At 37.4% G+C, this 17,070-nt stretch overlaps 1 protein-coding gene across 2 annotated transcripts in view; it reads right to left on the bottom strand.

The window, feature by feature from the left end:
• Window positions 1–2,055: 2,055 nt before the first annotated feature.
• DHX40 (DEAH-box helicase 40) overlaps window positions 2,056–17,070 on the bottom strand; it is a 52,546-nt gene continuing 37,531 nt past the window's right edge. For both annotated transcript variants that reach the window (XM_029212647.1, XM_029212648.1), the window contains exons 13-18: window positions 15,155–15,269; window positions 14,446–14,554; window positions 13,646–13,740; window positions 5,207–5,276; window positions 4,671–4,899; window positions 2,056–3,338 (exon numbers count right to left, since the gene is read on the bottom strand). In XM_029212647.1, coding sequence (XP_029068480.1) covers window positions 3,199–3,338; window positions 4,671–4,899; window positions 5,207–5,276; window positions 13,646–13,740; window positions 14,446–14,554; window positions 15,155–15,269 — 758 coding nt within the window. In that variant the 3' untranslated portion in view covers window positions 2,056–3,198. The remainder of the gene's footprint in view (window positions 3,339–4,670; window positions 4,900–5,206; window positions 5,277–13,645; window positions 13,741–14,445; window positions 14,555–15,154; window positions 15,270–17,070) is intronic.

Genomic DNA, 17,070 nt, shown 5'->3' with positions numbered 1-17,070 from the left:
TGTGCCACAACTACTGAGCCCGCGTGCCACAACTACTGAAGCCCATGCACCTAGAGCCCGTGCTCCACAACAAGAGAAGCCACCACAATGAGAGGCCTGTGCATTGCAATGATGAGTGCCCCCCCCACTCACCACAACTAGAGAGGGCCTGAGTGCGGCAACAAAGACCCAATGCAGCCAAAAATAAATAAATAAATTAATAATAATAAAAAAGAGAGTAACTAGACTGAAGAAATCAAAAACACCCTAACCAATTAATCAAAATTAATATCAGCAATAAGGGGCAAATACCATGTACCTCCAGATTTGATGCCTTGGGAAAGACACTGTATCACTTAACGCAGTATTCCAGTCACAAATGCAAAACCATGAGGAAACATTTGAGAAATCCAAATTGAGGATATACTATAAAATAACTAACCTGTATTATTAAAAAATGTCAAAACTGTTATTCAAATGTTAAATGTGAAAGACAAAAAATACATGTAGGCAAGGACATGGACAAAAGGGAACCCTTGTACACTGTTGGTGGGAATGTAAGTTGGTACAGCCACTATGGAAAACAGTATGGAGGTTCCTCAATAAATTAAAAATAGAACTGCCATACACCTAGCAATTCCACTTCTGGGTATTTTTCTGAAGAAAACACTAATTTGAAAAACTATATGCAACCTTATGTTCATTGCAGCATTGTTTATAATAGCCAAGATATGGAAGCAACCTAAGTATCTATTGATGGATGAATGGATTAAGAAGATGTGGTATATATATTTACAATGGAGTATTAGCCATAAAAAAAAAAAAAGAAAGAAACCTTTCCATTTGCAACAACATGAATGGACCTAGAGGGTATTATGCTAAGTGAAATAAGTCAGAGAACGACAAATACCGTATGATTTTACTTATATGTGGAATCTGAAAAATAAAACAAATGAACAAACATAAAACAGAGTCATAGATACAGAGAACAAACAGGTGGCTGCCAGAGGAGAGGAAGGAGTAGGGGGATGAGTGAAATAGGTGAGGGAGACCAAGAGGTACACTCTTCAGGTCTGTACCTTCAGAGGTACAAAATAAATGAGTCATTGGGATGAAATGTACACCATGGGGAATACAGTCAATAATACTGTAATATCTATGTATGGTGACAGATGGTAACTAGACTTATTGTGATGATCATTTGGCAATGTATAGAAATATCAAATCACTGTGTTGTGCACCTGGAAATAACACAGTGTTGTAGGTCAATTTACTCCAGTTTATTTTTTAAATTATTTTTTAATTGAAGTATAGTTGATTTACAATGTTTCAGGTGTACAGCAAAGTAATTCAACTATATATACATACATATATATTCTTTTTCACATTCTTTTCCATTATAGGTTATTATAAGATACTGCATATAGTTCCCTGTGCTATACAGCAGGTCCTTATTGTTTACCTACTTTATATATAGTAGTGTGTGTCTGTTAATCCCAAATTCCCTACACTTCAATTTTAAAAAATGTTAAATGTGAAAGACAAAGACAGAAGACCTTTTCTAGATTAAAGGAGATTAAATACAATACACGATTCTTGACTGGATCCTGAACTGGGGGAAAATGCTATAAAGGACATGATTGGGAAAACTGATGAAATTATAGATACAGACTATAGATTTAGAATGTATGCTTAATAAAAACTTACTGAAATAAAAGAGCTGTAATTCCAAGAATCCACATACACCCCCACCACGTCTAAGGAAATGCACTGATACATACCTGGGAAGAGAAACTGATAGGACTAATGTGCTGAAACAGTGTCTTGAGCACTGAAGGTTAGAAGAACAAATTAACAATGCTAGGAATGTTCCAAGAAACCATCACCACTCACCTTACTTCAAGAACAAACATGGATTTGGGTCCTCATGTGATTTTTCAATAAAGACTTCAAGTTTCTAATATTGAACAGAAAATTGTTTAGATGCCAAAGGAAGTAACTGCGAAAGAGTGAGTTATTAAAATTTTAAATTCTTAAATTTTACAGAAAATATCTAAAAACACACATTATACTGCCTTTTGAATTTGAACGACACTAATAGCTTTATTTAACAAACATTGACTACTATGTGCAAAGAACTGTGCTAGGTGCCATGAAAGATACAATGAAAAAGACATAGTCCCTGCCCACAAGGAGCGTATAATCTAGTGGGGGAGACAGACAAATACACAAATAACTAGAATACAAGGCAGTAAACAACAGAGTGGACAAGTGCTGAGTGTGGCCTGAGTGTGATACTAACTAGCCTCAAGGTTCCAATTTGAAACACTGGTGATGCAGTGTTGGCTGCTTTGAAAATCCCATTTCAAGATCGGCGTAATAGATGTTTAAATGGTCCTACCCAAGCAGCTGGAGGCAAGAGAGTAGGCCAGGTGGAAGGGCTGTTTGAAACACTGTCACACCTACATACATGGTGCTGATACAAGTATGTAGGGACAGCTAAAAAAAGAACATATATATATCATCTGTCCTTTGGTTAATGGCTATAGCTACTGTTTTAAACAATATACTTTTATATAAAAAGGAATTTGTATAATCCCAGAAAAATCAACTTAAGGATTAATATTAATTCAACAAAGAATCTTGCCATAGGCAATTTTCTTATTTACTAATTGATTAAGTCTTTTCTCTAAGTATCTATAAAGCTCTGTAGCAATTAAACGGTTAGACATCTAAGTATTGCTCAGTAAAAACCTCTTTTATGTTCAGCCTTCAGAAGGAAATGGTCACATACCTGATAACCTGATATAATACTATTCTAATAGCAACAAGAAGGCCTTAAAGAGATTTAAGGAAAATAATTTTTAATGCTTCAATGCAAATGGAATACACGCTGATTAAATACAATTCAATGTTCTTTGAAAATATCTCACTGACAGCATTTGATACCAGTTAAGGCCAGCAAAATTGAAGTGAGGAAAATATCACATATATTGTCTTTCATTGGTTTCATATATTATTTCCTATGACTATGGCAGCTCAATCTTTTCTTTGAAAATTCCATTTATTGGTACTGATGAGCTTTGATTTGCTTTTAACTCGTATGCTAAAAACAGCTGCTGACCACTTCCTCTTGGTAGTGCTGTCTGACATAAATGGCAAAGCAGAAGCACATTTTCTGGCTGCTTTTCCTACTTCCTGAATTGGAGGGTTCACTGCTTAGCCTGTTTCCTTCAGGGTGTCACTGTGATCCTGGGACCTCTGCTGCTTTCTCTCAAGGAAACGAGCACGTGCGTCTGATATGGATTTATCATCATTTCTTCTTTGCATTTTCTTTAGGACTTCTTTTGGTATTCCATCTGAAAACATTATAAATTAATCCAATAAAATTTTAGTTTTGAGTTTCAGTATTAGAAATGTTAAGAGAAAGAGATGCTCTGATTTTTTAATGTTAAGGGGAAAAGAAGGAAATTAAATTTTGCCCTTTCAAAAGAAATGATATAATTGATGGATAAAAATAAGAGCATAAAAGGACTTCCCAAGTGGTCCAGTGGCTAAGACTCTGCACACCCAGTGCAGGGGGCCAGGGTTCGATCCCTGGTCAGGGAACTAGATCCCACATGCTGCAACTAAAAAGATCCTGCGTGCCACAACTAAGACCTGGTGCAGCCAAATGAATGAATGAATGAATAAATAAATAAATAAATAAATAAAATAAGAGCATAGAGGTCTGAGGAGTCAGAAAAATTGACCCTAAGTCAAACATGTAGTGTGGTTATACACTACAACAAAACAGAGTAGTTAACATTTCCAATGACCTTGGGCAAAATTCCCCACCATTCTATTTCTCAGTGATGTTAAATAAGGATAATACAATTTGCTCCCACAACAGTTTATGCCTCACAACTAGGGACGTAACATTTCAAGGAAAAATCTCCTGAAAAAAAAAGGATGTTCTGCAGTAATAATTCACAAAATTTTATAAACAAAATAAAAATAGTAAAGCACTACTGGGAAGCAATATGGCATAACAGTTAAGAGTAGAGGCCACAGAGTCAAATTCCTTGGATTCAAAATCCAGATTCACCAAATATTAGCTTTGGGATTTTCAGCAAATTATTGTATACTGCTAAGTATTTCCTCATCTATAAAGTAGGGATATGCAGTTACTTCACAGAGTTATTGTAACTATTTAATGGGGTAATGCAAGTTGTTAGCATGTGGCAAAAAAGTTCAATAGATACTGTTATTAATAATGTTGTTGGGGCTTCCCTGATGGCGCAGTGGTTGAGAGTCCACCTGCCAATGCAGGGGACACGGGTTCGTGCCCCGGTCCAGGAGGATCCCACATGCCGTGGAGCGGCTAGGCTCGTGAGCCATGGCTGCTGGGCCTGCGCGTCCGGAGCCTGTGCTCTGCAACGGGAGAGGCCACAACAAGTGAGAGGCCCGAGAAATGCAAAAAATAATAATAATAATAATTAAAATAATAATAATAATAATGTTGTTGAACAGAGGGGTTAAGGAAAACATGATTAACTGGAAGGAAAGAAGGAAGTCAAAGTAAGTCTGAGACTCATGACAACTCTTTGCTTTTCTGAGGAGACAGAGCCAGAATCTAAGCTCTGTAACAGTTTTTCTGTAATTATATGAGAATTTGGACACTTATGCTCTAGAACAAGCGATTCACTCACCCTTTAGATGCTTTACATTTTCCTTATTGGTCCACCTCCTTCTTGCATCTTCTCTCATTTCACGTCGGGCCACACTGCTCAAATCATGTGCATTAAATTCATGCAACTTGGGTAACAAGTCTCTCACCCATTCATAACGGATTGGACACACAATTCTTGCGTAGACTTTGGTGGTAACTAATACCTCGTGGAAAATGATCCATTCAAGTTTGGTTTCCTGTTCATGAAGCTACACAAAAGAATTCATTTAAGGATGATAATTCAATAACCTGCCTTATTGCACATTAGACCAACCAAATACCAACAGCCCAAACTCTTCTTCAATTAATTTCTATATTCTTCAATCTTCAAAACAGGAGGCATAGGCCAACCAATACCTTTATGTAATATAGATATATGCTAAACTTATCCTCGAAAGAGAAAAGTAGAAGACGTCTGTATGTTATTTATTCCTATACCTTTACAAAAGGAAGAAATTCCTACACCTTCCTTTACAAAAGGAAATTTCTTCCTTTTATTAAAAACAAGGTACTTACTGCTGAGGAAGGATGAATGTGAACTGGGCTTCCACGCCCATCCATTGTGCAAAATGTTCTCCCAACAGACCTAAGAACCAAAAAACCAAAGGATAAAGACAAGAACAGTAAAAGCAATGAAATAAGTTTAGAGCACTAAATAAGTTTCACTGTAGAGCACTAACGATGAAAAATCATATGTTCTACTACAAAGATTGCTATAAGCAGAGGTTTATATTTATTCAACTGTCACTATAACTTCTCTACCAATTGATCTTTTTTCTTAATCAATTAATTAATTAATTTTTGGCTGCATTGGTTTTTCATTGCTCCGCGCAGGTTTTCTCAAGTTGCGGCGAGTAGGGGCTACTCTTTGCTGTGTGCACGTGCTTCTCATCGCAGTGGCTTTTCTTGTTGTGGAGCACAGGCTCTAGGTGTGTGGGCTTTAGTAGTTGTGGCACATGGGCTCAGTAGTTGTGGCTCATGGGCTCTAGAGCGCAGGCTCAGTAGTTGTGGCACACGGGCTTAGTTGCTCCGCGACATGTGGGATCTTCCCAGACCAGGGCTCAAACTCGTGTCTCCTGCATTGGCAGGCAGATTCTTAACCACTGCGCCACCAGGGAAGTCCCCTCTACCAATTCATCTTAAAACTAATGATACAGGGAATTCCCTGGCAGTCCAGTGGTTAGGACTCTGTGCTCTCACTGCCAAGGGCCTGGGTTTGATCCCTGGTTGGGGAACTAAAACTCCACAAGCTGTGCAGTGCAGCCAAAAAAAAAAAGAACTAATGATACAACTTAAATAGTCATTTTAATTAAGTATAAACATTTCTGGTCAATAAATAGCAATATTAACAATAATATTGTATTTGTGCTTGAGAATTTCCAAAATGCTTTCATAATAAAACCTCAAATAAGCCTATGAGTTTTGAGAGCCAGGTACTTTATTAAAAGCTCAAAACAAAGATTCAAATAAATTAGATAGCTTTCTCAAGTCAAAGAGCTAATGTATGATGAGGCAAGTCCTAAACACAGGTCTTCTGACTTAAATACAGTATTCTTCACATTATATTATGCTACATCTCCTTTCAAGGGTATAGGTAATTTTCACTATTCTAAAATGCAATAATTAGAGCAGAAGCAAGAAGAACTACAGTCCTGCAGCCTGTGGAACAACCACCACATTCACGGAAAGATGGACAAGATTAAAAGGCAGAGGGCTATGTACCAGATGAAGGAACAAGATAAAACCCCAGAAAAACAACTAAATGAAGTGGAGATAGGCAACCTTCCAGAAAAAGAATTCAGAATAATGATAGTGAAGATGATCCAGGACCTCAGAAAAAGAATGGAGGCAAAGATTAAGAAGATGCAAGAAATGTTTAACAAAGGTCTAGAAGAATTAAAGAACAAACAAACAGAGATGAGCAATACAGTAACTGAAATGAAAAATACACTAGAAGGAATCAATAGCAGAATAACTGAGGCAGAAGAACGGATAAGTGAACTGGAAGACAGAATGATGGAATTCACTGCCATGGAACAGAAAAAGAAACAAGAATGAAAAGAAATGAGGACAGCCTAAGAGACCTCTGGGACAACATTAAACACAAAAACATTCGCATTATAGGGGTCCCAGAAGGAGAGAGAGAGAGAAAGGACCCGAGAAAATATTTGAAGAGATAATAGTCGAAAACTTCCCTAACGTGGGAAAGGAAATAGCCACCCAAGTCCAGGAAGCTCAGAGTCCCATACAGGACAAACCCAAGGAGAAACACACCAAGACACACAGCAATCAAACTGGTAAAAATTAAAGACAAAGAAAAATTATTAAAAGCAGCAAGGGAAAAACGAAAAATAACATACAAGGGAACTCGCATAAGGTTAACAGCTGATTTCTCAGCAGAAACTCTACAAGCCAAAAGGGAGTAGCATGACTGTGATGAAAGATTACTCCATCTGGCAAGGATCTCATTCAGATTCGACAGAGAAATGAAAAGCTTTACAGACAAGCAAAAGCTAAGAGAATTCAGCACCACCAAACCAGCTATACAACAAATGCTAAAGGAAACTTCTCCAAGAGAGAAACACAAGAGAAGAAAAGGACCTACACAAACAAACCCATAACAATTAAGAAAATGGTAACAGGAACATACATATCGATAATTACCTTAAACATGAATGGATTAAATGCTCCAACCAAAAGATACAGGCTCACTGAATGGATACCAAAACAAGACCCATATATATGCTGTCTACAAGAGACCCACTTCAGACCTAGGGACACATACAGACTGAAAGTGAGGGGATGGAAAAAGATATTCCATGCAAATGGAAATCAAAAGAAAGCTGGAATAGCAATACTCATACCAGATAAAACAGACTTTAAAATAAAGAATGTTACAAGAGACAAGGAAAGACACTACATAATGATCAAGGGATCAATCCAAGAAGATATAACAATTATAAATATATATGCACCCAACATAGAAGCACCTCAATACATAAGGCAACTGCTAACAGCCATAAAAGAGGAAATCGACAGTAACACAATAATAGTGGGGCACTTTGACACCTCACTTACACCAATGGACAGATCATCTGAACAGAAAATTAATAAGGAAACACAAGCTTCAAATGACACAACAGACCAGATAGATTTAATTGATATTTATAGGACATTCCATCCAAAAACAGCAGATTACATTTTCTTCTCAAGTGTGCACGTAACATTCTCCAGGATAGATCACATTTTGGGTCACAAATCAAGCCTCAGTAAATTTAAGAAAACTGAAATCATATCAAACATCTTTTCTGACCACAACGCTATGAGATTAGAAATCAATTACAGGGAAAAAAAAACGTAAAAAACACAAACACATGGAGGCTAAATAACATGTTACTAAATAACCAAGAGATCACTGAAGAAATCAGAGAGGAAATCAAAAAATACCTAGAGACAAATGACAGTGAAAACACGATGATCCAAAACCTATGGGATGTGGCAAAAGCAGTTCTAAGACGGAAGTTTATACCAATACAAGCCTATCTCAAGAAACAGGAAAAATCTCAAACAATCTAACCATACTAAAAGAATTAGAGAAAGAAGAACAAACAAAACCCAAAGTTAGCAGAAGGAAAGAAATCAATGAAATAGAAACAAAGAAATCATAGCAAAGATCAATAAAACTAAAACCTGGTTCTTTGAGAAGATAAACAAAATTGATAAACCATTATCCAGATTCATCATGAAAAAGAGGGAGAGGGCTCAAATCAATAAAATTAGAAATGGAAAAGGAGAACAGACACCACAGAAATACAAAGCATCCTAAGAGACTACTACAAGCAACTCCATGCCAATAAAATGGACAACCTGGAAGAAATGGACAAATTCTTAGAAAGGTATAACCTTCCAAGACTGAACCTGGAAGAAATAGAAAATATGAACAGATCAATCACAAGTAATGAAATTGAAACTGTGATTTAAAATCTTCCAACAAACAAAAGTCCAGGACCAGATGCCGTCACAGATGAATTCTATCAAACATTTAGAGTAGAGCTAACACCCAACCTCTTCAAACTCTTCCAAAAAATTGCAGAGGAAGGAACACTCCCAAACTCATTCTATGAGGCCACCATCACCCTGATACCAAAACCAGACAAAGATGTCACAAAGAATGAAAACTACAGGCCAATATCACTGATGAACACAGATGCAACAATCCTCAACAAAATACCAGCAAACAGAATCCAACAACACATTAAAAGGATCATACACCATGATCAAGCGGGATTTATCCCAGGGATGCAAGGATTCTTCAATATAGGCAAAACAATCAGTGTGATACACCATACTAACAAACTGAAAAGTAAAAACCATATGATCACCCCAAAAGATGCAGAAAAAGCTTTTGACAAAATTCAACACCCATTTATGATAAAAACTCTCCAGAAAGTGGGCACAGAGGGAGCCTACCTCAACATAATAAAGGCCATATACGACAAACCCACAGCAAACATCATTCTCAGTGGTGAAAAACTGAAAGCATTTCCTCTAAGATCAGGAAAAAGACAAGGATGTCCACTCTCACCACTATTATTCAACATAGTTTTGGAAGTCCTAGCCATGGCAATCAGAGAAGAAAAAGAAATAAAAGGAATACAAATTGGAAAAGAAGAAGTAAAACTGTCACTGTTTGCAGATGACATGATACTATACATAGAGAATCCTAAGAAAACTACTAGAAAACTAGTAGAGCTAATCAATGAATTTGGTAAAGTTGCGGGATACAAAATTAATGCACAGAAATTTCTTGCATTCCTATACACTAATGGTGAAAAATCTGAAAGAGAAATTAAGGAAACACTACTATTTACCACTGCAACACAAAGAATAAAATACCTAGGAATAAACCTACCTAGGGAGACAAAAGACCTGTATGCAGAAAACTATAAGACACTGATGAAAGAAATTAAATATGATACAAACAAATGGAGAGATATCCCATGTTCTTGGATTGGAAGAATCAATATTGTGAAAATGACTATACTACCCAGAGCAATCTACAGATTCAATGCAATCCCTATCAAATTACCAATGGCATTGTTTTCAGAACTAGAACAAAAAACCTTAAAATTTGTATGGAGACACAAAAGACCCCGAATAGCCAAAGCAGTCTTGAGGGAAAAAAACAGAGCTAGAGGAATCAGACTCCCTGACTTCAGACTATACTACCAAGCTACAGTAATCAAGACAATATGGTACTGGCACGAAAACAGATACATAGATCAATGGAACAAGATAGAAAGCCCAGAGATAAACCCATGCATCTATGGTCAACAAAGGAGGCAAGGATATACAATGGAGAAAAGACAGCCTCTTCAATAAGTGGTGCTGGGAAAACTGGACAGCTACATGTAAAAGAATGAAATTAGAACACTCCCTAACACCATACACAAAAATAAACTCAAAGTGGATTAAAGACCTAAATGTAAGACCGGAGACTATAAAACTCTTAAGGGGAAAACATAGGAAGAACACTCTTTGACATAAATCACAGCAAAATCTTTTTTGATCCACCTCCTAGAGTAATGGAAATAAAAACAAAAATAAACAAATGGGACCTAATGAAACTTAAAAGCTTTGCAAAGCAAAGGAAACTACAAACAGGACGAAAAGACAACCCTCAGAATGGGAGAAAATATTTGCAAACGAATCAATGGACAAAGGATTCATCTCCAAAATATATAAACAGCTCATGCAGCTCAATATTAAAAAAAACAAACAATCCAATCCAAAAATGGGCAGAAGACCTAAACAGACATTTCTCCAAAGAAGACATACAGATGGCCAAGAAGCACATGAAAAGCTGCTCAACATCACTAATTATTAGAGAAATGCAAATCAAAACTACAATGAGGTATCACCTCACACCAGTCAGAATGGGTATCATGAGAAAATCTACAAACAACAAATGCTGTAGAGGGTGTGAAGAAAAGGGAACCCTCTTGCACTGTTGGTGGGAATGTAAATTGATACAGCCACTATGGAGAACAGTATGGAGGTTCCTTAAAAAACTAAAAATAGAATTACCGTATAACCCAGCAATCCCATTACTGGGCATATACCCAGAGAAAACCATAATTCAAAAAGACACATGCACCCCAATGTTCATTGCAGCACTACTTACAATAGCCAGGTCATGGAAGCAACCTAAATGCCCATCGACAGATGAATGGATAAAGAAGATGTGGTACATATATACAATGGAGTATTACTCAGCCAGATAAAGGAACGAAACTGGGTCATTTGTAGAGACGTGGATGAATCTAGAGACTGTCATACAGAGTGAAGTAAGTCATAAAAAGAAAACCAAATATCATATATTAATATACATATGTGGAACCTAGAAAAATGGTACAGATGAACTGGTTTACAGGGCAGAAATTGAGACAGAGATGTAGAGAACAAATGTATGGACACCAAGGGGGGATAGTGGCGGTGGAGTGGGCGGTGGTGGTGGTGGGATGAACTGGGAGACTGGGATTGACATGTATACACTAATATGTATAAAATGGATAACTCATAAGAACCTGCTGTATAAAAAAATAAATAAAATTCAAAAATTCAAAAAAATATATGATAATTAGAACATTTCATCTGCATTTTTTCTAATTCGTGTTAACTTTAAATTCTTATCCTCTTCTATACTTCCCTATATATATGTTATTCCAAAAACTTGTCAAAATTATACCTTAGAGCTCAATCATCACAACTGATTTCCTACAGAACTTCACATATATTCCTATTATAACCCAGATCAGACTGCATTATAATTATTTGTATATGTATCTACACAGTACATATTTGGACAGTACAAAAATCTTTTTTTCTTGAACCATTTGACAGTTAGTAGCCAAACTTATGACCCATCATCCCCAAATACCTGAGTGTGCATTTCCTATAATCAAGAATATTCTCCTATATAACCATAATACAACCATCAAAACCAGGGAATTAACACTGACACATTACTAGCATCTAATCCTCAGAACCCCATGAAGTTTACCAAATGTCCTAATAATATCCTTTATAGTAAAAGGATCCAGTTCAGAATCATTTACTGCCTTTACATTTTATGGCCCCTTAGTCTCCTTCATTCTGGAATACTCCCCAGTCTTTCTTTGACCTTCATGATCTTGACACCTTTAAATTATCAGCTAGTTATTTTGTAGTATGTGCCTCAATTTGATTTTGTCTGTTTTAGGATGATTAGATTCAGGTTACAGATCTTTGGCAGGAATATCACAGAAGTGATGCTGTGTTTTCATTATATCCTATCAGGAGGAACATGATTTTGATTTGTTGCTTGATTTAGGTAACATCTGCCAGGCTTCTTCAGTGAGAAGTTACTTTTTCCCTTTGTAATTAACAAGAGTTTTGTGGAGAGGTGCTCAACTATGTAAATAATTCTATTTGTCATTAAACTTTTAATTTACTCATTTATTAATTTATATGATTATAGACCCATGATTTCACATTTTATTCAATGGGTTATATAATCCATTACTATCATTATTTATTTCAATGCTCAAAATATCCCATCTTTGATCAGCTGGGACCTATTCAAGCTGGCTCCTTTGTACTCCTGACATGGCCTCAACCTTCACTGATCACTACTTTGCTTGCTGACAAAATAAGATATTTCGGGCTCATCATGTACTCTCCCAGCCCTATTTCTCCAAAGAGCCCTGGGTCTTTTATGTGGCAGATGGTTGTTCCAAGTCAAGATCTGGGCACAAAGTGTATTCATTGCTATTATAGTGTCATTGCTTCCAGTCCATCTCATAGTTAGGTTACATATTTACATACATACAAATACATATTACACACACACACACACACACACACACACACACACACAGTACCATCTACTTTTATTACCATATCTATCTATCCATCCATCTAACTATAGTAAAAACTGTATACCAGACTTTCCTGATGGTGCAGTGGTTAAGAATCTGCCTGCCAATGCAGGGGACACAGGTTCGAGCCCTGGTCCGGGAAGATCTCATATGCTGCGGAGCAACTAAGCCCATGCACCACAACTACCGAACCTGTGTAGAGCCCATGAGCCACAACTACTGAGCCTGTGTGCCACAACTACTGAAGCCCACGCACCCACAGCCTGCGCTCTGCAACAAGAGAAGCCACCGCATGAGAAGCCCGCGCACCACGACGAAGAGTAGCTCCCACTCGCCACAACTAGAACAAGTCCGTGTGCAGCAACGAAGACCCAATGCAGCCATAAATAAATAAATTAATTAATTAATTAAAAAACCCATAATACCTGAAATTCCAATCAACTCCACAGGGCTCATTCTTGTTTTCTCCCTTTCAGCATTTCTAACTCCCTTCACCATTTGCCTTAATATATTCAATTATGTGATCAATTTCCCTGTATATAACGAATTCCCATCACCACCACTCTTACCCCTTTTCCTACAAAGATGGCCTCCCTCCCTACACTCAGACTCCGACACTCAATACCAAATAACTCCCATGTGAGTACCTTCCCCAATCCTGCTCAAGACCTGACATTCCACACCAAACTACCCTTCCTCAGGGATGCCATCCTCAACCTATTTGGCTTTCACACTCCACAAAGAGCCACCCCTCTGCAAGAAAACCAGTGTCACTCAACTTAGGCACTAATACCCCATGCTGGACAGCTGTCCTACAGACTCCCCTCCTGCCCCACATGAGCTTCAATATCTTGCTCTCAGCCACTGCAGCTCCCCTTGCACAAGTGACAATTATGAAAAGGGTCACTGTAGTTGATGTCATCATAATTTGATTTAAACAGAGTTTAAATCAAACTGTCTTTAATATTAAATATTTAATATTATCATCAAATATGGTTGTATTTCTCTATCCATCTCTCAAGCTCTTACTGCTTACCTGCGAGCTACATTTTTGAAATAACCTGCACAAAGACATCTTCGCAGTACTTCATGTTTAGGGCCTTCAAAGGTCTCTCTTGGGAAGTCACTTTGCTATAGAAAGAATACATGTACAGTGGTAAATCTCACAGAACAATTTGAAATAATCTTTTAGTTTGAAAAATCCACATTTCTAAAGACTTCTGTTTCTGGCCAATATGGAGTAAGAAGGACCAGATTTACCCTTCTGCTTGAACCAACCAAAAAATGGACAAAGCATATGAAATAATCACCTCCAAAACACTATATATCAAGCAATAAAGGACAGTGACCTCTGAGAAATAAATGAAGTAGGGAAAATAAATGAAGTAAGTCCAACAACTGCCCCAGCTTACAGTCAACCTTGAGAAAGATTCTGGACGAAGGTGCAGGAAAGGAAAAACCCAAGTGGAACATGGAGAACTCCCAGAGTTAAAGAGACTCAGCTGAGAATCCAGGAAGACCAGGATGGCTAAAGTTCCCAGGCCAGAGTTCAGGAGAGAAGAGATCTGCACAGAGAACTCCAGAGATATGCAGAAGGGCCTCAAGAGTTCAACTGAGTAATGGTAAGCATATGAATGTGAGGAAATTACCCAAGGCCAGGAAAAGAGCCTCCCAAAAGGATAAGGGATAACAGAGCTGTGTGCTCGCACAGGGTCAGGAACGGTGCCTGTTCCTACAAACCATTCTTCAACACCTTATAATATACATGGTTTGGGGTAGAGTACTCAGAAGGCCTTGCCAAAATGCTACTCAAGGAAAAAAAATTATAGCAATCACCTGTTTAAGCTTCCTGATCAGTTCTCTAAGTTGAGCTTCAACACGAAATGCAGAAAATAAGCACCTCCAATGAATCCAATGTTTCTGGCACCACGAAGCTGGAGCTCCACTGCAAAACAAAAATATTGGTGTCTCAAAAATATCTTCTATGAGTGAAAGACAGTCTAACGTTCTCATTTCTATTACACAACTAGAAACCCATAGGCAACTGTCAGCTCTTTTATGAGACCTGTCCAATTAATAAAAAAGCACTTTAAGGAATTTGAAAAAACAAATTAATGCAGGTGCCTCTAAGTGAATTAAAACATGATTCGTAAAATGGGTTTCTTTTTGTTCATATATGCTTTAACAAGTTAATGCAGGTGCCTCTAAGTGAATTAAAACATGATTTGGAAATGGGTTCCTTTTTATTCATATACGCTTTAACAAATATCCAATCATTTTCTCAACTAAGCTACTTATACAGAGCCAAAATTCTATAAGGTCAGTTTTCAGGAAAGGTTTAGGGGGAGAAGAAAGAAGAGAACTAATGTTATGCAATAAATGACTACTAAGTCATAGTCACCTGACAGAGAAATCCCACTAATGTTCACAAAAATACCTTGAGGTCAGTATCATTCCCACTGAACCTTACTGTCTAAAATAATATACTATATTGAAGATATATTTCAAACTAACACTTTCCAGTACGAAGAACTATCTCACATACCTTGATTTGCACTGTTCAAAGATGACAGCTAAAGTCGCAAAGTCATTAAATCCTCCAGCTTTAGCTGCCAATTCTCGATGTCTCTGTTCTGCTTCCTTCTGGTACTCTGGATCAACTAAAACGACAATTGGAAAGGCAGTTTAGTTCTACTTTACATCAAGTGCCTATATTCACTTTGTTTATTCAAGCTCATTAAAATCTGCCTTGCCCTCTGAGGTGGAATAAGGGAGAAGTACATTAACTCTTCTGGGGGGTCTCTACTCCCACAATTCCTTTTCTTCTTTAATCACACTTTGGAGATTTTACCAGAATAGCAACATTATTCCTCCCAAAAAGTATTTAGAATTTAGTGTTGGTTTTACCATAAGAGTAACCCATGCTCACAGTAAAAAATACTTACGTAAAAGTTCAATGTTCCCCACTTTGTTACATTACCCATAAACCAATCCTCAAGGCTAACCACTGTTAATTATTTAGTGTGTGTGCTTCAAGATATTTTCTATATATATACAAGCATTGTGTATAATGGTTTATTTTTACATAAGTGGGATATACCTTCTAAAATTTCCTTTATTAGTAACAGCTTAATGTAAGTACATATAGAATTATTCATTCTCAAACATACCTACATTGTATTTCTCAGGGGTATAAGGAACACAACACAATTTAACCAGACCCTATTTATCCAATTCCTAATTATGGACAATTAGGACCACCATATATGCAGAAATGAACTACGACAAACTTTTCTTTTTTAACTTTATATTGAAGTATATCATGCATACAGAAAACTACACAGGTCATAAGTGTACAGGTCAATGAGTGGTCACAAATATAACATACCAATGTACCCAACACCTAGATCAACAAGCAGAATATTACCAGCATCCCAGAGCCCTTTTTTTGCTCTCCTTCCAATAACTACCCATTCCCGTCCACAAGGATAACCCATATCCTGACTTCTAACCCCAAAGAAGTGTTTTGTCTGTTTCTAAACTTAACCCCCCCCCTTTTTGTCAAAAGGTCCTAGGGCTTCTTCCCTCATTGTAGGGCATCAAACCCCCACCCTACTCGTTCAGTATGCCCATCGCAGCTAGATTTGGCAGAGGCACCATGCTGCCCAATTCCAGGCAGCAGCACTTAGACAGACTACAACGTGAATGTGCAAAGCATCAGTTCCTGGTATTAGGAAGAAAGCAATCTGATTAAATGAAACACTCACGGAGATATAAAGTCTTCTATCCCAGGCTTTAAGTGGCTTCCACCTATGTGACCTGGGTAACAACTGAAGGAAGCAGCTAGAGACAAAAGGAGAGCAAATATGGCCATACAAATGGCCCTGCCAAGGTGAAGATATAATGACTATCTCTTGAACCAGTCATGGATATTGATTTTTAAGCCAAAACATCTAATTTCATGCACCCAAACACCACTGCCCAGAAGGTACTATGCACTAGACTCAAGCATCAACTCCGTCTTGGCTCCAACACTAACAGACAAGCCTACCTATCAGCCAGGGGCTGCTGCATCCTTGAACTGTGGTATCCCTGCTATACAAATGTAAAGTCCCAGCCTCCTCTGACCTCTGGGCTATGAAGTCTCAGAGAAGCTTCCTATTATGGTTCAGTTCTTCTCTTCTCTGCCTCCAGCTGACCCTAGAAATGTTCACTTTAGCTGTAATACCTACTACAACAATTTACACAAATGGTTTACCATCTCTTAATAAAATGTCATAATAACTACAATAAATTTTAGTGGATTACAATTCTAAACTCAGTTTATATTTTGTAAAGATTAACTCTGCATGGTTAGTGTTGGATCTCTGTTGTTTAAAGAGTGGCTACCTGTTCACACTTTAAAAAATGTAGAGAGCACACTGCTTTTCTGGCTGTCCTTCCCACATTGCTACTACCTTC

The sequence above is a fragment of the Monodon monoceros genome, unplaced genomic scaffold (assembly GCF_005190385.1).
Source record: "Monodon monoceros isolate NGI ecotype Baffin Bay Population unplaced genomic scaffold, NGI_Narwhal_1 Super_Scaffold_9, whole genome shotgun sequence".
In the NCBI taxonomy this organism is placed as follows: Eukaryota; Metazoa; Chordata; class Mammalia; order Artiodactyla; family Monodontidae; genus Monodon; species Monodon monoceros.
The sequence above is the reverse complement of the archived record's forward strand: the minus strand, read 5'-3'. Positions and strand labels throughout refer to the sequence as shown.